The 21,168-nt window shown below is 44.5% G+C and overlaps 1 protein-coding gene across 2 annotated transcripts in view; it reads left to right on the top strand.

Moving 5' to 3' along the window:
- Nucleotides 1-20,878, top strand: part of thoc5 (THO complex 5) — a 67,759-nt gene extending 46,881 nt beyond the window's left edge. For both annotated transcript variants that reach the window (XM_070887902.1, XM_070887901.1), the window contains 7 exons: nucleotides 6,213-6,309; nucleotides 9,670-9,784; nucleotides 11,822-11,925; nucleotides 13,269-13,356; nucleotides 14,714-14,829; nucleotides 19,096-19,286; nucleotides 20,637-20,878. In XM_070887902.1, the coding sequence (XP_070744003.1) occupies nucleotides 6,213-6,309; nucleotides 9,670-9,784; nucleotides 11,822-11,925; nucleotides 13,269-13,356; nucleotides 14,714-14,829; nucleotides 19,096-19,286; nucleotides 20,637-20,700 (775 nt within the window). In that variant the 3' untranslated portion in view covers nucleotides 20,701-20,878. The remainder of the gene's footprint in view (nucleotides 1-6,212; nucleotides 6,310-9,669; nucleotides 9,785-11,821; nucleotides 11,926-13,268; nucleotides 13,357-14,713; nucleotides 14,830-19,095; nucleotides 19,287-20,636) is intronic.
- The last annotated feature ends 290 nt before the right edge of the window (nucleotides 20,879-21,168 follow it).

Raw genomic sequence — 21,168 nt, 5'->3', positions numbered from 1 at the left:
ACGTGGATTGAGAACTGGTTGTCAGACAGGAAGCAAAGAGTAGGAGTAAATGGGTACTTTTCAGAATGGCAGGCAGTGACTAGTGGGGTACCGCAAGGTTCTGTGCTGGGGCCCCAGCTGTTTACACTGTACATTAATGATTTAGTCGAGGGGATTAAATGTAGTATCTCCAAATTTGCGGATGACACTAAGTTGGGTGGCAGTGTGAGCTGCGAGGAGGATGCTATGAGGCTGCAGAGTGACTTGGATAGGTTAGGTGAGTGGGCAAATGAATGGCAGATGAAGTATAATGTGGATAAATGTGAGGTTATCCACTTTGGTGGTAAAAACAGAGAGACAGACTATTATCTGAATGGTGACAGATTAGGAAAAGGGGAGATGCAACGAGACCTGGGTGTCATGGTACATCAGTCATTGAAGGTTGGCATGCAGGTACAGCAGGCGGTTAAGAAAGCAAATGGCATGTTGGCCTTCATAGCGAGGGGATTTGAGTACAGGGGCAGGGAGGTGTTGCTACAGTTGTACAGGGCCTTGGTGAGGCCACATCTGGAGTATTGTGTACAGTTTTGGTCTCCTAACTTGAGGAAGGACATTCTTGCTATTGAGGGAGTGCAGCGAAGATTCACCAGACTGATTCCCGGGATGGTGGGACTGACCTATCAAGAAAGACTGGATCAACTGGGCTTGTATTCACTGGAGTTCAGAAGAATGAGAGGGGACCTCATAGAAACGTTTAAAATTCTGACGGGTTTAGACAGGTTAGATGCAGGAAGAATGTTCCCAATGTTGGGGAAGTCCAGAACCAAGGGTCACAGTCTAAGGATAAGGGGTAAGCCATTTAGGACTGAGATGAGGAGAAACTTCTTCACCCAGAGAGTGGTGAACCTGTGGAATTCTCTACCACAAAATGTAGTTGAGGCCAATTCACTAAATATATTCAAAAGGGAGTTAAATGAAGTCCTTACTACTCGGGGGAGAAAGCAGGAATGGGGTACTGAAGTTTCATGTTCAGCCATGAACTCATTGAATGACGGTGCAGGCTCGAAGGGCTGATTGGCCTGCTACTGCACCTATTTTCTATGTTTCTATACTCCTTGCATTAAGACACAAAGCCTTCAGGCTTGTTTTTTTAACACTCTTTTTCCTTTTAGAATTTTGCTGTACACTGGCCCTTTTTGTTTTTTTTCTTAGGTTTTTCTGCCCTCCACTTTTCCTCATCTCCTTTCTGTCTTTTGCTTTTGTCTCCTTTTTGTTTCCCTCTGTATCCCTGCATTGATTCCCATCCCCTGCCATATTAGTTTAACTCCTCCCCAACAGCACTAGCAAACACTCCCCCTGGGACATTGGTTCCGGTCCTGCCCAGGTGAAGACCGTCCGCTTTGTACTGGTCCCACCTCCCCCAGAACCAGTTCCAATGCCCCAGGAATTTGAATCCCTCCCTGCTGCACCACTGCTCAAGCCATGTATTCATCTGCACTATCCTACGATTCCTACTCTGACTAGCACGTGGCACTGGTAGCAATCCCGAGATTACTACTTTTGAGGTCCTACTTTTTAATTTAGCTCCTAGCTCCTTAAATTCGTTTCGTAGGACCTCATCCCTTTTTTTTACCTATGTCGTTGGTACCAATGTGCACCACGACAACTGGCTGTTCTCCCTCCTTTTTTAGAATGTCCTGCACCCGCTCCGTGACATCCTTGACCCTTGCACCAGGGAGGCAACATACCATCCTGGAGTCTCGGTTGCGGCCGCAGAAACGCCTATCTATTCCCCTTACAGTTGAATCCCCTATCACTCTCGCTCTCCCACTCTTTTTCCTCCCCTCCTGTTCAACAGAGCCAGCCACGGTGCCATGAACTTGGTTGCTGCTGCCCTCCCCTGATGAGTCATCCCCCTCAACAGTACTCAAAGCAGTGTATCTGTTTTGCAGGGGGATGACCACAGGGGACCCCTGCACTACCTCCCTCGCACTGCTCTTCCTGCTGGTCTTCCATTCCCTATCTGGCTGTGGACCCTTCACCTGCGGTAAGACCAACTCGCTACACGTGCTACTCACGTCATTCTCAGCATCGTGGATGCTCCAGAGTGAATCCACACTCAACTCCAACTCCACAACGCGGTCCGTCAGGAGCTGGAGGCGGATACACTTCCAGCACATGTAGTTGTCAGGAACACTGGAGTCGTCCCTGAGTTCCCACATGGTACAGGAGGAGCATAACACGTGATCGAGCTCTCCTGTCATGACTTAACTCTTAGATAGGCAACAACAATGCTAAAGTTTACTCACTGTTATAGAAGAGAAGAAAGAAAAACTACTCACCAATCACCAGCCAATCACTTACCCCCTTGGCTGTGATGTCACCTTTCTGTTTCTTTCTACTTCTTTTTTGCCTTCTCCCTGTAGCTGCACAAGTGCGCCTTTTATAGGCCTCCGACCCCAGACTCGCGCCTCACCAACTGCCGCCGCCTCTCGCTGCCACTGGGCCTTTTATAGGCCTCCGACCCCGGACTCGCATCTCACCAACTGCCGCCGCCTCTCGCTGCCACTGGGCCTTTTATAGGCCTCCGACCCCGGACTCGCGCCTCACCAACCTCAGAAACGTTTCCTCTGCCCACCTGGGTCTTGCCTGCCGTGTAGGAGTTCCGAGTAGAACGCTTGCTTAGGGATCTCGTGTCAGGCATGCGGACGATGTGGCCCCCCAATGAAGCTGGTCGAGCGTGGTCAGTGTTTCGATGCTGGGGATGTTGGCCTGATCGAGAACACTGACTTTTGTGTGTCTGTCCTCCCAGTGGATTTGCAGGATCTTGCGGAGGCAGCGTTGGTGGTACTTCTCCAGCGCTTTGAGATGTCTGCTGTATATGGTCCACATCTCTGATCCATATAGGAGGGCAGGTATCACTACTGCCCTGTAGACCATAATCTTGGTGCCAGATTTGAGCTCCTGGTCTTCAAACACTCCCTTCCTCAGGCGACCGAAGACTGCGCTGGCATACTGGATACGATGTTGGACCTCGTCATCGATGTCTGCCCTTGCTAATAGTAGGTTCTTGAGGTATGGAAAATGGTCCACATTGTCCAAGGCCTTGCCGTGGATTTTGATGACCGGGTGGGGGGCAATGCTATGTGGCGGGGTCAGGTTGGTGGAGGTCCTTTGTCTTACTGCTGTTTAGCGTAAGGCCCATGCTTTCGTTCGCCTCGGTGAAGGTGTTGATGATGGCTTAGAATTCGGCCTCTGTATGTGCGCAGTATCGTCCGCGTACTGTAGTTCGATGACAGAGGATGGGACGACCTTGGATCTAGCCTGGAGGCGGCGAAGGTTGAACAGTTTCCTGTTGGTTCTATCGTTTAGTTACACTCCAGCAGGGAGCTTGTTGAGAGTGAGATGGAGCATTTCAACAAGGAAGATCGAGAAAAGTGTTGGTGCGATGACTCAGTCCTGCTTGACCCCGGTCCGGATGTGGATTGGGTCTCTGGTGGATCCATTGGTCAGGATCACGGCTTGCTTGTCGTCGTGGAGCAGGCGGAGGATGGTGACAAACTTTTGGGAGTAGCCGAAATAGAGGAGGATGCTCTTTAGTGCCTTGCGGTTGACCGTGTCAAAGGCCTTTGTGAGGTGAAAGAAGGCCATGTACAAGGGTTGATGCTGTTCCCTGCATTTATCTTGTAGTTGACGCGCGGTGAAGATCATGTCCGTTATATTCCTTAGTGGACGAAATCCACATTGCGACTCTGGGAGGAGCTCTTCAGCCACAGGGAGAAGACGATTGAGGAGGATTCTTGCGATGACTTTCCCAGTGGCCGACAGCAGGGAGATTCCTCTGTAGTTACCGTAGTCGTACTTGTCCCCTTTTTTGAAAATGGTCACCACTACGGCATCGCTGACATCTCCTTGCATGCTCTCCACCTTCCAGATAAGAGAGATGAGGTCATGCATGCATGCCAAAAGTGTTTCTCCACCATACTTTAGTGCCTCGGCAGGGTTTACATCTGCTCCTGAGGCCTTGTTGTTCTTGAGCTGACGGATGGCCTTTTTTACCTCAGGGCTGGGGTTTTACTGAGATGGTGGTGGGTAACATGCTGCGGGATGGAGTCGAGGACACTCGCACCAAAGACAGAGTCTCGGTTAAGGAGATCTTCGAAATGCTCCTTCCAGCGGGCCCTGACTGCCTCGGTGTCCTTAATGAGTGCTTCTCCGTTCTTGGCCAGAAGTGGGGTGGGGCCTTGGGTGCTTGGGCCATAGGTGGACTTAACTGCGCTAAAGAAACTGCTGGATCTCCTGTGCTTTCTCCACCCACTAACTATTCTTTAGGTCGTGGGTTTTTTGTTGGACCACGGCCTTCAGCCGCCTGTAGAGCTGCTTTGCTGCTCTCGAATTGGGTTGCTGCTTTAGGTTCAGAAATGCCTTGTGCTTGCAGCTTATTAGCTCCTGGATCTCCTGGTAGTTCTTGTTAAACCAGTCTTGGTGTTTCATGGTTGAGTAACCGAGCGTCTCTTCACAGGCGCTGGTTATGGAGGCCTTGAGGGCAGTCCAGGCGCTGTGGGCATTCTCCGTCTCGGAGTTATCAAGGGCCGCCAGGTTGGCAGTGAGGTGCTGGCTGCATAGGGCTTTCTTACCTGGGTCTCTGAGTGCTCCAGCGTTGATTTTTGTGCAGCATTGTTTCTGTTGCCATCGCTGTTTTGGGGCTATATTGATGTTGATGACAGAGCGGATTGGGTGGCGGTCCGTCCAGCAGTCGTCATGGCGCAGGTGATGTGCACCTCCTTGCGGTCCCTCGATCAGACGATGACGTAATCGAGCAGATGCCAGTGCTTGGCGCGAGGGTGTTGCCATGATGCCTTGTACTTGTCCCTCTTGTTGTGTTGGTGATGACAAGATCGTGTTCTAGGCATTTTGTCAGGAGCAGATACCACTGGAGTTGGTTTTCCCTACCCCCTCTGCCGATCACGCCTCCCCAGAGGTCTGTGTCCTTGCCAACTCTGGCGTTGAAGTCGCCAAGGAGGATCAGTTTGTCATCCGTAGGGACCCGGTACAGGAACAGTAGAGCCTGGTCTCCAGTCGTCTTGGACCCCCTTGTCGCTGGACCAAGACCTTGCTCTGCTAAGCCCATGTGGTAGCCGGTGTACAACTACCACCCCACGTTAAAAGAACTCACGCACAGGCATTTTCCACCCTTCAAAATGAAGTTCGGGACCTGGAATGTCAGGACCCTCATGGACAACCCAAACAGCGACAGACCGGAATGCCGCACAGCTATTGTTGCCCGGGAGCTCAGACGCTTCGACGTTGACATCGCCGCCTTAAGTGAGGCCTGGCGGGCAGTGGAAGGCCAACTCAAACAACAAGGTGGTGGTTAACACCACCTTCTGGAAAGGCAAAAGAGGAAGAATGCTGCCTTCATGGAGTTGGCTTTGCCATCAAGAATGAGCTGGAGGGCCGTCTCAGAGACTCCCCCTGTGGGATAAGCAAACGTCTCATGACTCTCTGACTCACCCGAGTCCAGAACCAGTGCACCACAGTCATCAGCGCGTACGCCCCAACACTCGACGCAACAGATAAGACAAAGGAGGAACTCTACTCCAGCTTCAACCTTCCCTGTCCCTATCTTGTGAACCGTTCGGCTCGTAGAGATAGACATTCGTCCCATCACTTTGCACTGGATTAAAGTCAGGTGCCAGAGATGAAACGACAGTATGAAAAGCCTTTGCCGCGAGTTCCCAAAATCTGCTTTTTCACAAAGTAAATCTGACCTAAGAACAGAAATTGGTGACCAAGGGGCCAAAATTGCCCCTTTCAGAAAGGCCCATTAGCGCCGCGGGGGGTGTGCTGAAGAGTTTTCGCCCCGGCGCAGCGACTGGAATTGCCCCCGGGGCTGGCGAAAAGTGGTTTGCCCCACGATTAACGCACGCCGATGACATCATTCTGCACCAGTGGTAGTGTTTCCCACACTGATGCTAAACTATCATTTAATTTGAAGTGACCGCCCCAAACCAGGGCCATTGAATATATTTAAGATGGAGCTAGATAGATTTTTGAACGATAGGGGAGTCGAGGGTTATGGGGAGCGGGCAGGAAAGTGGAGCTGAGGCCAAGTTCAGATCAGCCATGATCTCATTGAATGATGGAGCAGGCTCGAGGGGCCAGGTGGCCTACTGCTGCTCCTGTTTCTTATGTTCTACATATTGATCTTAAAACTCTTTCATTTTCCCTAGAATTTTAAATTTCAGTGACTACATTGGGGAGCTGGGACACCCCTATGTTTGGGTTCAAAAGCTTGGAGGATTGCATTTTCCAAAGGATCTGCCACAGGTGAGACTTTGAGTGTCTGTGTACACAAATCATAAAAGCTAGTATCTGAAGCATAGGTACAAAAAGTAATCAAAAGGGTTAATGGAATGGGGCCTTTATCTCGAGAGGACTAGAATACAAAGGGAAGGAAGTTATGCTTCAGTTGTACAACGCCTTGGTCAGAGACCACATCGGGAGCACTGCGTTCAATTTTGGGCATCGCACTTCAGGAAGGATATATTGACCTTGGAGGGGGTACAAGTTAGATTTACCGGAATGATACTTAAAATATTAAATTATGAAGACAAGTTGCATAAACTTGACTTGTAGTCCCTTGAGTTTAGATGGTTGAGGAGTGATCTAATTGAGGTGTTTAAAATCTTGAAGGGATTCAATAGGGTAGATATAAGAGAAACTAGTTCCTCTGGTGGGGAATCCAGAACAATGGGGCACAATCTTAATATCACAGCCAGGCCATTTAGAAGTGAAATCGGGAAGTACTTTGTCACAAAGGGTGGTGGAAATCTGGAACTCTTTTCCCAAAAAGGCTGTGGATACTGGATGAATTGAAATCTTCAAGGCTGAAATTCATAGATTTTTATTAGGTAAGGGTATCGGGGATATAGAGCAACAGCGGGTAAGTGGAGTTGAGGTACAACCATGATCTGATTAAATGGCATTGAACAACAGACTCCCACAGGGTTCAGTCCTGGCACCTATATTAGTCACCAGTAACCCGCCCGAAACAGAGTCCCGCAAGTTCGTATATGTTGATGACATTGCCTTGGCCATACAAAACATGAACCTGTCCGTCACCGCGCAGACCCTGACCAGTGATTTACAGAGGATGGAGGCCTACTTCTGCCGATGCCGACTTTGACCAAATGCGCAAAAGACCGTTATGTCGACATTCCACCTCAATACCCATCGAGCAAACCAAGCTTTGAAAGTCTCCTTTTGCGGCGCAAAGGTAAACCATTGCCAAAAAACCCTCCTATTTAGGAGTCACGCTCGATTGCACCCTGTTGTACAGATAGCATCTCCAGAACCTTGGGAAGAAACTAAAGAGTAGGGCAACTTGATCCAGAAAATCGCTAGATCCACATGGGGAGCAGGCGCTCAAACCCTCCGTATGGCAGCACTCACCCTGGTGTACTCTACAGCAGAGTACTGCTCTCCGGCATGACTATCAGGTCCACATATCAAATCCATTGATGTCCAGCTGAATTCTACTGCACGTTGAACCCCTCAAATCTGGCACTTTTTGGTCCTGGTCCGGCATCATTCCCGGCAAGGGGCTCCCGACGCATTGTGTCCTGTGAGCGGGCAGGCGGGTGGCCCTCGGGCCCAGTGACCTCTTTGTTGCTCCCTCCCAACAACACCCGCCCCGAGCTGCCGCTCACCTTTTTGGTTTGGACTTGGAGGCCGGATGGAAATCGTTTTTATACATGAAATTGGCGAATGATTCCCCCCAAGTCCACTGGAACTGCTTCAAAGCTGTCACATCTGAAAATGGGGTCGGGACCAGGAGGAACCGCGGGCTCCCATAGGGACAGAACGAGGCACTATAGAGCAGCTGGGAGCACTACAAGGTCAGAGAGGCGATGAGGGCTCAACCGGGTGTCAGGTGAGGGGATCTTAGTGTTTATTTAAACCGGGTGCTGCTGACAACGACCCGGCTAGGTCATTGTCGGACCTCTGTGATAGAATCAGCCACCTCCACTACCAAAACTAAGAAAACAAACTCTGGCATACGGCGCCCGGAGAAACCGTCGTATTCCTACATAGCCCTGATTGTTATGGCTATCCAAAGCTCACCCACCAAGCAGCTGACTCTCGGCAAGATCTACCAGTTCCTCCGCAGCCGCTTCCCCTTTTTCCAAGGTTCCTACCAAGACTGGAAGACATTTTCCCAGCATCGTTGACGGGATGGGTTTACCGGGACATTCTGTCTCTCCCCTCTCGGCCAACAATAGTCACTATATGGGAAGCTGTACAAGATCTTCGGTCGGAGACGATCCCAACCACACCGACGGCTCACTGCCCGCGTTAACCCCTTGCTGACCGACGGTGGGGTGATGGAGCCGCACTCCACGTACACTATCTCGGCTTCAGCCTGGGCTCCTTCGGCCTCTGCGCGGAACAACGGGGCTCCTTACATCAAACAGCGGCCCCTTTCGCCGTGCAACCCATTGGCGAATTTAATTTCCAACCTGCAAGCACACTCCCTAGATCAGTTCTATTTACATCAAAATAGCCCCAACGCAGCCGATATACAAAGTATGGAGCCCATGGTACTACAGTTGCAGATTAGCAAAAATAGCTTTTGTAGGAAGCAATTCTAAAACTTTACTGACACTGGGATCTTTACATCTGGGGTCAGCGTGACCTCCCGTGGTCCGGCAAATTCTCTTGTCCGGCACAGGCCAGGTCCCGAGGGTGTCAGATTAGAGAGGTTCAACCTGTATGAGAATTATCACCGGTATGGTTTTATCGACACTAACGCCTTGCAAACATCGCAACACCACACCTACGTCGCGAATATGCAGTCTCCAGAGAATACAACTGCTACACCAACTAAGACATGCCAATGCAGGCCGACTTGAACATCCTACCACAAACCCCATCTCAAGCCCTTTAGCGATCTCCCCTTAGCCTTGATGACTGATGGCAAAATGCTTGGAAGAACTGACATACAGAATGGATTCTTCCTAGAGGACCACACAATACAATCTGAAGGATCAAACCTTCCCCGCAAACAGTGGACAACCATCAACCACCTCAGAACCGGTCATGGTAGATGCTGTCACCTTCTCCATAGGTGGAAGATTAAAGCATCCCCATCATGCGACTGTGGAGCTCCTAAACAGACCCTGGAGCACATAATTGAGCACTACCCTCAGGAAATTCGCAGGCAACCTACAAGATATCGGCTTTGGCCTGAATATCTGACTTAGATATTGACATTTGATTTGCTACTCCATATGAAAGAAGAAGATGATGATGATTAAATGACAGGCTAGAGGGGCTGAATGGCCTACTCCTGTACCTGTGTTTCTATATTTGCCACTGGCAGGGCAGTATTTATTGTCCATTCCTAGTTGTCCTGTGGACATTAACAAAGACTGGTCACGTGTAGAGCAGGCCGGTTAGGGAGAGCAGGCCGGTTAGGGATAGCAGGTTTCATTCACTTAAGGACATTAATGAACAGTTGTGTTTTTATGACAATCTGGCAGTTTTCTAAGTGACTATTGTTCTGTAGGCCTTTATATATTTGGAGAATGTTGGAAATTATTCTGCAAAAATATGTTTTTGGAATATATTGCAAGATTATTCTGCATTGAGTTTTTGTAAACTTTTTTATTTCTACCCTTCCAACAGAAATTTGTGATGGCTGACAATTCTTTGAGTGCCAGTCACATGGAAACTACAATAAAACTGCTGCGTGTGAGGCTGCAATCCCGACTGGCTCTGCAGAAGCAGTTTGCTTCACTTGGTGAGTGAGGTCTTTGTACTGATTAGGTAGAGTGGTGCCACAGCAGGGGCGGGGGAAAGTAGTGATCTTGTAGTTTTCTACCTTTTCAATTTTGCGAGGGTAGAAATTTCTCCCTTATTTCCAGGTTTTCTGACTGCACATGTCCTGCAGTCTAACTGAGAGGATGTTCTGCTCACAGACCTCTGGCAGTGCCCACTCTGGGACAACCTGTTAGAGACATGTGAACCCTAGGGCATTGTTTTCTGCATTATTCCTTGGTTGGTTGGTTGTCTTTTGAGCTGTATTATTCTGTTGCTTCTGTTCAGCACTTCACCATGGTAGCATGGTTGAGACCAGAAACTCAGCATTGTGAAGGGGCCATACCTGTGTACCTGCCACTGCCGCACGGTTCTTTGGTGGTCCAGTGCATCGCACTACTATATCATGGCCATTGTCGTCTACCCTTATCTATTGATGTGCCTGCGGAAGTCGCAGTAGACTTATCTGAATTATCAGCCATGTGATCCACTAATTGACAATGATCATACTTAACTCTAGGGCTGGTGAACACCAGTGGTAATTAGCCCAGTGAAGACCATTTGACGTGCTTGTCTAACAACTGTCTATTTTAGTCCCCAAGTAAGATGAAGATTAACTCCATGGCGCCCTCTGGAGGCACATTTCATGCACAGCTCTCCATCCTGATCGGCAAGATTCCTGGGAAAGCTGGAGTAGTGCCAATGTGGAGACACAAATTTCAACAGAATCTTGTTTCAAACTGTTCTGGTGGAAATTGAATCCCAGCAAAGACACATGCTCGAAGCATTTTTTGTGATGTAGCTTAGAGGTCACCAAAGCACTTCCTCAGTCACGCTACATTTCCTGGCTCTAATTCAGTCTCTGTGTCAAATAGGATAGAATTAAAAGAAAAATTATAACAGCTGGACATATGTATATATTTAAAATAAAACATAACCTATATTTTCACTTCCCAGAATTTTAACGTTTGCTTGTACTGCTCCATTACATAGAATTTCTTAGAAATTACAGCACAAAAATAGGCTCTTCAGTGCAACCAGTCAGTGTTGGTGTTCATTCACCACGCAATAGTCCTAATCCCATGTGACCATGCAACAGTTGCAGTCAAGCAAACGGCTCTGGACCTTTGTCAGTGCCTCTCTGAACTAGCTTCAAGAAGGTGCATGCACAACAGCTGCAAAGCACCTGTTTTCCCCTGGGATAGTTCTATTGTATAATTTAAAAGTAATAGTCCTAAGGAATATAATATTTGTTACAAAAAATGAATGCTTTCAATTTCAGCTAAAACTGAGCTTCAGCATGCTATGAATGCGCAGTGTCGGAGATTGAAACAATTTTATCTAGCTGGGAAATGTGATGGTGTTGCCAATTATCTGTATGAATAGTCGTGATAGTCACAGTACCATCAATGCTTAGTATCTGAATTGTTGCGTTTATTGCAGGGAGTGAAAGAGATTTCAATTACCTGCACAGCCAAGAGGCATTGTCTGGGTAGTAATGGTATTTTTGATTTCTTGACAAATTGGGAATCATGTTAACCAATCTGGGTGGGTGTGGTATGAAGGGTAATTGCACAAGGTTGCTCATGTTACTTTTGCACATCCCATGTCCACTAAGAATTTTTATCATGAACTGTTTTCGATGGAAAATCTAATTGATGTACAGTGAAAAGCGTCTGGAGCTGATCGTCGAATCATTTACTACATTTCCAAATTGACTAGCTCCTAGCTGTAGAAGATGATAGAAAGATTTGAAAACCCTTTGTGCCCATGTTTTAGGTTGTGTATTTTGAATGTTAAGATTAATAAATCTGAAATGCATTGATAGTTTTCCTACTGAAATCCAAATATCAAAAAGACAACTATGTTGATGCTTATTGAGGATTTTGAGAAAATCTGAAAATTAATATGTTTAATTGCTTACCTGGTTTTATTTTATTTCATAAATTTATTGGGATTCAGAGGCAAGATTTTCCTATTTTGGATTTTCAAGTGTTAATAAATTATTGCTCTTACACAGAACACAGTATTGTGCCAATATCCAGTGAATGCCAGCATCTTTTCCCAGTGAAGATCATATCTAGATTGATCAAATGGAGTGCTATTTCATATGAAGACTATGCGGTATGTGTACGTTTTGTAATTACATTATTTCTGCCGTTTCTTCCTCTTAATATCCTTACTCTTTCATGGCCGCACTTACTGCTTTAACTATGAGGGTGCGTGCTCTTGGCTGTAGACTTAACAGATCCGTATCGCCACTGAGTGCAGTGCTCTTCCACCAGAGTTACTAGGTTCTCAGTTGCAATATTCTTTCTTCAGTATGACCTGTCACATTGACTCACATGCTTTTCTTGAAGGTTGGCAGCCGAGTACCTCCTAACAGTTGCCCTAAGGGGTGGCATGGGCAAAGATCCAGAAACAAAACTCCTATTTTTCATCTTAAGTGCAGTGAAGGCAGGGTCTAAAGGCCAAGGGAGAAAATAGCCTGATATAACAGGGACACAAAAAAAGTCTGGTTTATACTATAGTTTTCAAAGCATTAATTTTTAACTTGTATTCAATCTAATGTTTGACATTTATGTTGTAAGCGCTTCTACATAATTAATATACTGTGCCAAGACTCTTGCATCGTGAAATAGCCTGAAATCCCAAAATGTGACCCAGGACTGGCTCGTTATGCCATGTAGTGCGCAGTGTATTCTGCTGCTCAGCGATAGCTATGTTCAACTTAGCCTGTGCCCTTAAGAAAGCAAAGTTTAGCACATGCTGATCTTGACTAGAAGCTAATTGTAGGCAAGGGTATTAAATGTTACAGAACTAAGGTGGAGTTAAGGTACAGATCAGCCGTGATCTAATTGAACAGCGGAATAGGCTCGAGGTGCTGGATGGTCTACCACTCTTCCTGTGTTCCTACATTTCCCAGATAAATTAGGGGCTAATTACTGTTACTAAGGGAAGATTGGATCAGAGAAAGAATCAGAAAAGAAAACCTGGAAAGAAACAGAAGAGGGAACTGGGAGAATCTGAAAGGACAGGCAAAAAGAGAGAGAAAACTCTCTTAATTTTAAGATAGTCACTAATAAATCCAATAAGGAATTCAGGAGAAACTTCTTTACTCAGAGAGTGGTTTAAATGTGGAACTCGCTACCACATGGAGTAGTTGAGGCAAATAGCCTAGATGCATTTGAGAGGAAGCTAGATAAACACACGAGGGAGAAAGGAACAGGAGGTTGTGCTGTTAGAGCGCAATGAAGTGGGAGGAGGCTCATGTGGATCATAAACACCGGCACAGACCAATTGGACCAAATGACCTGTTTCTGTGCTGTAATTTCTATTCAATTATTTTATTGTTACTGTTCAGACAATTTAAGAAGTCAAGTTGTATGTAAATAATTAATGTGGTCTTATTGAATTCATTCTTCTGAGGTTCGAAGCTGAAGAATTAATCTATTGATTTCTCTCAGGCTCTGCCTTTTACCAAGCACGTCATAGAAGCAGACATGGCTCAAGAGACTGATCTCTTCTTTTCAGCTTTGATAGAACGAGGAACAGGTAGAGTCTAAGTTCCTGTCAAACTGGCTGCAGCTGAGGTTACAAGCCTTTATCATGCTCAAAAAACCTTTAAACCTTTGACCAAATACACAATGAATATTTTTGCAGTGCAAGTTTTATATAATTAAGTCATTATTTGAATAATCTGGTATAATTTGCAATATCAGTTAATTCCCAGTAACTTTGCTTTGGAATTCCAAAACAATCCATTTACAGGGTATAGCGTAGTGACCAATGTTCCTACTAAGGTGCACAGCCACACATCAGTCACGAGGTCCTGCGCAGGCCACTCACCAGCTGCCACCCCTGGAAGAGATGCAAATTTAAAGGGACCATGCATATAAAAATAAATTAGAGGGAACGTTGGTAGTGATCATGTCACTTTGCAACAACCTCACAATTGCCTCACAGCTTTCAGTGAAAACTCAGCCTTACTTTCAACTGTACAGCTACATTTAATTGAGACCATAATGCATGCCATAAATTATAGCTACTGTAGTGAAGTTAGAACCTTAGTTTAAAATGGGATCCAAAGGAATTTGTAAATAAGTTTTTTTTCCCCCTGAATCTGGGTCAAAAAATCAGGTGAAAGGCAAACATATATGTGCTTTTTTTGGGTCAAAAATAAATTGAGAGTTTTAGGTTTAATCAAACGAACAATTTTAGAGGGAATGAAATGCTTAGTCATACATAGTCTTTACAAAGTATGAGGCGAACAGGAGTTAACCTGCTTCCTCAGTGACTCCATACTCCAAATAATTTATAATTTAATCTATTTCACTCTTGCTCTACAGAAGTCCTGCCCAAAAGCAGGACTTTATTTAGTGAACCATCAGAAACTTATTTCTTCACAAAACAATCCTACGAAGAGTCATTGACACATTACTGATATTTTCATTGTGAGATCAAATATGCTTATCATTGCCAAATTTTTGTATGTCTATCATTTAATTGTAAATAAATATGTTGCTTTAGACTGAATAAATTACAGCTTGTGTTTAAAAATCTACCAACTCGAAAAATATTTGGTAGCTTACAGCAAAAATACTGCTAATTAAGATTGCTGCAAATCGAGTACTTATTAATGCTTGGGTTACTCACCTTTGTTAAGACCAGAATATCAGAAAGTTACAGCTTCTGGCTTATAAGGGACAAGGGCCAATACAAGAACCACTGTTAAAACATTGAGAGAGAAAACGGTTCTATTAAAAACCCCAAATTGGAGCAGATTAAAAATGTAGCACTAGTGCTGTAAAGTGCGAGAGTAATGGATTGCAAGTTACAGTGGAGCGTGTGTTTGCCTTTGATTAAAACAACTTGTGTTTACTTAATTTAAATGTTCATTCTTTACACTTAGCTAAGCTCCATGTGGCTATAGTGTTGAATCCTGGTTATTCTACCATCCCCCCTATCTTCTGCATCTGTTTAAATTGGAAGGGAGAGAAATCAAGCCGTAATGATGATAATCTAAAGGTAAGGTGTTAAACTACTAATTGTTATTTTATAATATAAGAGTGCTAGGAAGTGGACTGTCAATGTCTTTAACAGCATACAGTATATGGAGTTCACGTTTTCAGTATAATGTTCCTCTGACACCTGAATACTGGACATAACAAAAATCTGGATGCATATTTTCTTTATTTTTGCTATTTTTTTCCAATGCTCATGAAATCATTTGACTTCTTGTTCTATTGCTGCTACACATTTAAATAAAAGCTTTAAAAGTTCAATTAAGTTCATTGTTTTATAAGTTTATGTAATTTATTTGGTACCATTCTACAAAGTCATTGTATGTTTTCAACACTGCGCGTCATTCAGTGGTCAAGGACTATGTGAATTTGTACCACATCAGGTTGTCTGGAAAATATTTTGAATATAAGTATGCAGTAATTTAGTTATCAGAGTAGTCATACTATCTATAATTAAAAGTCTTGTGCCTGCCTCGTTCGTGTCTATTGTGGCATGCCTCTAAAGCATCACATGTTGTGGAGCAGAAAAATCACGATTTGTTCACGTGTTTTGCTGATTAATTCAAATTTAGTTAATTGGATATTTGAGCCATTCAAAGCAAATCCATTCACCAGGCAGGAAGCTGTCAATCATCACCAAGTAAAAAAACTAAAACTAAGCAACTAAACCACTCAAAATATTTTGCTCCAACTTTTTTTCACCAGCATGTTGCTTTTCAAGCAGCTGAATCATATAACATTTATATCACACAAATAATTTTTTAAGAAATCACTGACTATTTTACCGTAGAAATCTTTATAACAATTTTGCTCTGCATAGGCCTACTCCTTTCTCTGGGACTGGAGTTCTACTAAGTTCCCAGTGCCAGCAGTGTTTAGCTGAACTTTCCAGCTGATACTTTCTGGGCTCCAGGCATGCAACCCTCAGCAGGCAACCTGTTCAAAGCTGTCATTTATGTGGCTGGGAGTGTAAGCAACTCGACTTTATTTTTGAAATAAAATCATGGGGAGAAAAGATAACTTCTCACCCCCTTTCTCCAATACCAACTATCTCCTTAAACCTCTTCACCTCCCCCCTCTCCTCCAACATCAGCTTTAAGGAATTCATGGACTTCTTTGTCACTAAGAATGAGATCATCTGTTTAGGTGCCTCTGCCGTACCTTCCCCCCATCCCATCCGCACCCCGCTCCTTCTCTTGCCCACCAAGCCAAAGTTTCCCCCTGCCCTAGCCCGGATCTCTTGTCTTTTTCTAGCTTCTCTCCTATCTCCCCTCTCCAAGCTCACCTTGCCCATGAGATCCACCTCCTTGCTCTCTTATGCTGATTGCCACAAAACTGCAGATCACCCAACTTCTCTCCCAACCCCCATGTTAGCTGATATAAATTCTCTCTCTTCGAGTACTGTCCGCCTCCCTTTCAAAACCACGCTCATCACCTCCCCCCTCAAAAAGCCCATTCTTGACCCCCTCTGTCCTTGTAAACTATCACTCCATCTCCAACCTCTCTTTCCTCTCCAAAGGCCTTGCTTCCCAAATCCGTGCCCATCCTTGCCGCAACTCCATGTTTGAATCTCTCCGATTTGGTTTCTTCCCCTGTTACAGCACCGAAACAGCCCTAATCATAGTCACAAATGACATCCTCTGTGAATGGTCATATGTTCCCTATTCATCCTCCTTGACCTCTTTGCATTGATACAATCAACCAAACTGTTCTCCTCCAGCAACTCTCCTCCATTGTTTAGCTCAGTGGATTTTTCTTGCTTGCTTCCATTTTTACTTATCCAATCGCAGCTCGAGCATCTCCTGAAATAGTTTCTTTACCCACCGCGTGGCCACATGATCCGAAGAAATGGGGTCAGCTGACGATGCCTATGTCTACTTCTCTACCACCTCTCCCAATCATTCCATTACTTCTGTGCTGACCCCAACATTGGGAAAACCAAAGCTATCGTCTTCAGTACTCACCGCAAATTCTATACCGTTATCACAAATTCCATCCCTCTTCCTGGCCACCATCACAGGTTGAACCAAACTGTTCACAATCTCGACAATCTATTCACCCCGAGCTGAGGTTCCAACCCCATATCCTCTCCATCACAAAGACCATCTACTTCCACCTCCATAACATCACCCGCTTCCGCCCAGCCTCAGTGCATCTGCTGTTGAATCTCTCGTCCATGCCTTTGTCACCTCGAGATGTAACAATTCTAATCCTCTGTAGGCCTCAACTCATCCCAAACTCTACTGCTGGTATCCTATCCCATATCAGGTCCCACTCACCCATCACCCCTATGCTCGCCAAACTACATTGGATCCCTGTCCACCAACACCACGATTTGAAAACTTGCATCCTCGTGTTCAAAATCCCTCCATGGCCTTGCCCCTCTATATCTCTATAACGCCCCACAACTCCATTGGAAAGCTCTTATCCATCTCTCCAGCTCCCCCCACCACACATGCACGCGCATGCCCACACACACACACACACACACACACACACACATACTTGCCCCGCCATTGGCAGTCGCACCCTCAGCCATCTTGTCCCCACGCTCTGCAATTCCCTCCCTTAAACCCTTTTGACTCTCCACCTCCCTCTCCTCCTTTGACCCTTTAAACGCACATTTTTGCCCAAGGCTTTGGCCGCCCCTCCTCACATCTTTCTTTTTACTCCAATGTGAAGTGCCTGGAGACTTTATCTATGTAAAAGGCACTAGATAACCGGAAGTTGTTGTTGAAACATACAGAAAAAGAACAAAGAAAATGTGAGAGACATATAGAATGCCCAAAGAAAAACATGGAGAGACAAAGTTAGGGCACTAGCAGCATACAGAAAAGGAGGAGGGAGAGAAATAAAGACACTGAGGGTGACAGAAAGAATTAGAGTATGGGAGTAGTAAAGGGAGCGTTTCCAGAAGGCAAATATTTTTAAATTATTGTCTATGAACAACACCACAGATTTCCGATTGTGTTGTATATGTATGAATACATTCTATGTTTCATGGTATATTGTTCCTGTTGCTACAAAACAGCATATCCTCCAACTCACTGTCAGCAGCACGATGGAAAATCTGATATTTCCTTCTATTTATCCCTCTTACAGCTTTCTAAGCATGCTCCTTTCTGTTCAAAAGAAGCATAGAACTATGCAGTTAAATTTTGATGCAGAAACGTTACTGCAGCTCAGTGGATTCTGCAGACAGGACAATTTCCTGGAACTAAAATGCAGCGTCATTGTTAAAATTTGTGGCAACTGCATGTTTCTGAAAGCGTGCTCTGTTGTTGATTGGCTATGGCAAAAAAACTAATTAAAATCTTCACTGTTACCCAAAAGCAATGTTAAATAGCAGATAGATCCATACTCTAGCATTTTTGATGCTCGAGCTAAATTTTAGAGGCCCATATCTCAATTATAAACCTGGCATGGCCATCTTTTAGCCATTGTCGCAATGAAAATACAATCACATTTTTGACGCCTTTATTAAGTTGTTCCAAAACTTTTAAATATTTTGTTTAGCCATTATGTGATATAGTTTGCCTGATAGTTGCAGTCAAATATGCTGCAGTTGTTAATCAGTTATACACATTTAAACAATATTACATGTTGGCAGGGGTGAGGTTGTTGCAGAGAGCTTGAGATTAAGCAAAGAAGGAGAAGAGGTGATTCATGCCAGCAACTGGTAGTGAGGAACTAGTGTCATGGAGGAGTGTGGACAGATGACTGCAGTGTTAGAGAATTCATGTGAAGAGTTGTGTGGAGCAGGCTCAGACAATCCGGGTGCATTTCCACATTTTTTTTGTGGGATGGGAGGGGGAAGGATTACACCACAGTTGAGGTGTGCATTTTCTTAGTGAACCATAAATATAATGCAGCAGTTGCAGTAGGCATGGGGTGGGGTGATGATAAACAGTAGTAAAAACAGGAAGTAATGCACATACATGGTAAATCTGTCAACATCTGAAGAAAAAAAACTTATTTTGCTCTTGCAAGATGACAATTTCTAAGATGATTTACTGAGTGGGTTGAATTAAAGCAAGTATGCCTTGCCCAGTGTGAAATGTTTATACATGTATTAAAGAAAGGCTTGGATTTATATAGCGCCTTTCACAACCACCAGTTGTCTCAAAGCGGTTACAGCCAATGAAGTGATGTTTGGAGTGTAATGTAGTGATCACGATCATAATTACAATATGATTATACCTAAAACTTGTGAGCAGGTGAGTCTGGTTGTATTAACTTTGACCATTTCTGTGTGAATTGTTTCTTTCAGGCTATAGAAGGTGAAGTTAACGTATGTTTCAAGGAGTTGCTGGGTCCCAAACCAGGCCATCAGCTGCTGACCAATCAGATCCAGCGTTTATGCATGTGTCTGGATGTGTATCTGGAAACAGAGACTCACGATAACAGTGTGGAGGGGCCTAAGGAATTCCCACGAGAGAAGATGTGTCTGCGCCTTGTTAGGTAATTTATTTAAAGTATCCTATATAAAAGAATATCCTCCGTCAGATATTCAGCTAGCACATCAGTTTAGGACATTTGTTTTTTAAATCCACACCATTTTTCTCCCCTCCTCTTGCACAGGCATCGACTCTGACTTGGAGCACAACATGTCGAGTGCTTATCAGCCTCTGGTACCACACCCAAGTGGCCAATATGTGTGAGCCCAAATCATAGCTGTCGATAGTCTATTTAACCACTGGGTCCATCACAGCCGAGTTTACTCTTGTCCACACTTGCACTCCCACACACACTTCCAGCATAGTCACTGGATAACAATCAGGGGCAGGAAACTTAGCTGATTTTTGCCTCCTTAACCCAGAGTTGCTGAAGGCAGTTCTAGCCCTCCCAACTGCTAGCCCAACTGAGATTAACTCACTCAACACAGACTGAGGATTAGATTCTGTACCTTCCTAGTATGTGTGGCTCATCACATCACTCTGTAAACTCACTAAGCATGGATTAATTGTGATACAAGAACAAGTCAGTATTGCAGTAGCTTGCAACGCAATATTTAAATAATAATCACGTCAACATTTTTCATTGTATTTTGCACATTTTTGTTATATTTAGTGTAGGTTACTGTTTTTGGTGTGTTTTGCAATTGTATAATTGTTTTACTTGTGTGTCATAGCTTGTAAAATGTACAGTACCAAATCTGAGCTATATCAAGCTGTCAGAAGACGAAGGGTCAAAGACCTGAAACGTTAACTCCGTTTCTCTCCACAGATGCTACTTGACCTGCTGAGATTTTCATCATTTTCTGTTTTTATATTAAACTATTTACTTATTGGGTGAATGCATCATTTGTGGTACAGTTCTAAACTATACAGACTTGAAGGATCTAGATTTGATTTCCAATCAAGTTTTACTGGGGAAGCAATTAGGGCTCAGTTGCCCTCTTCCCCCTTGGCTAGGGAGGGCAACATGTGTTTCTGTTCCTCATCAGTAACCCTTGACCTCTGCTGCAAAGTACATGGGGACAGACTTTGCTGTGGTGTTCTCCACAATTGAATAATCTGCTGGCATGTCTTGTCTAAGATCACACAAAGAATGTTGCCATTTGAATGAGGTAGCAGAGGACTGTTGCAGCCCATGGACATTCAGGAAAAAAAAGAGGGGGAAATTGGAGGTGTGGGGGAACGCCTTTAGAAATACCAAAAGCATTTAATTGTTCAAGAAGAAAGTGCTTGCATGTGCAAGTGTTGAATTATGTTTAATTTATCCGTTTTACATTAAACTGAATCTAGTTTTGTCAATTGCTGAAGTCCCTTGTACTCCTGAAACTCTGTCTGACTTTTCTTTTCCCTTTAGAGGTCCTAATCGAATCAAGCCTTTCAAATACAATCATCCACAGGGATTCTTCACACATCGGTGACTCAGCAGTAATTGAATGATGCTGCTGCATGCGGCAGTCTAGTGCAGCTATTAACTGTATAATGGACCTTTCACAGCAATGTGGATTAGAACTTAGATATGGAAGAAAGAAAACTACAAGCATCAGTATTACAGCTCTGAGGTTTGTGCATTGGGCGAATAAAGTTAATTAAACAATATTTTGTTGCGGGGTCTTGTTTTTTTTGTCTCCCAAGATTGAACATATTTGCAACTTAATTTTGATATGAATTATTTTAAGGATGCGTTGGCATTTGTTGTACAATATCTGTTTCAATTGTGATTGAAACTGAATTCAATTCAACGTGTTTGAGTCTAAATTGCAAATGACAGTTCTGAGCTGCTGATTTTTAATATGTACTTTTATCGTTAGAAAGTAAAGATCTGTACAACAGTTGAATTTCACATTTTTGTCACTTGACTGGCAACAAATCAATTAGCCTTTTCATCT

This window comes from Pristiophorus japonicus, chromosome 8 (assembly GCF_044704955.1).
Source record: "Pristiophorus japonicus isolate sPriJap1 chromosome 8, sPriJap1.hap1, whole genome shotgun sequence".
Classification (NCBI taxonomy): domain Eukaryota; kingdom Metazoa; phylum Chordata; class Chondrichthyes; family Pristiophoridae; genus Pristiophorus; species Pristiophorus japonicus.
This window is presented reverse-complemented; position numbering and strand designations above follow the sequence as displayed.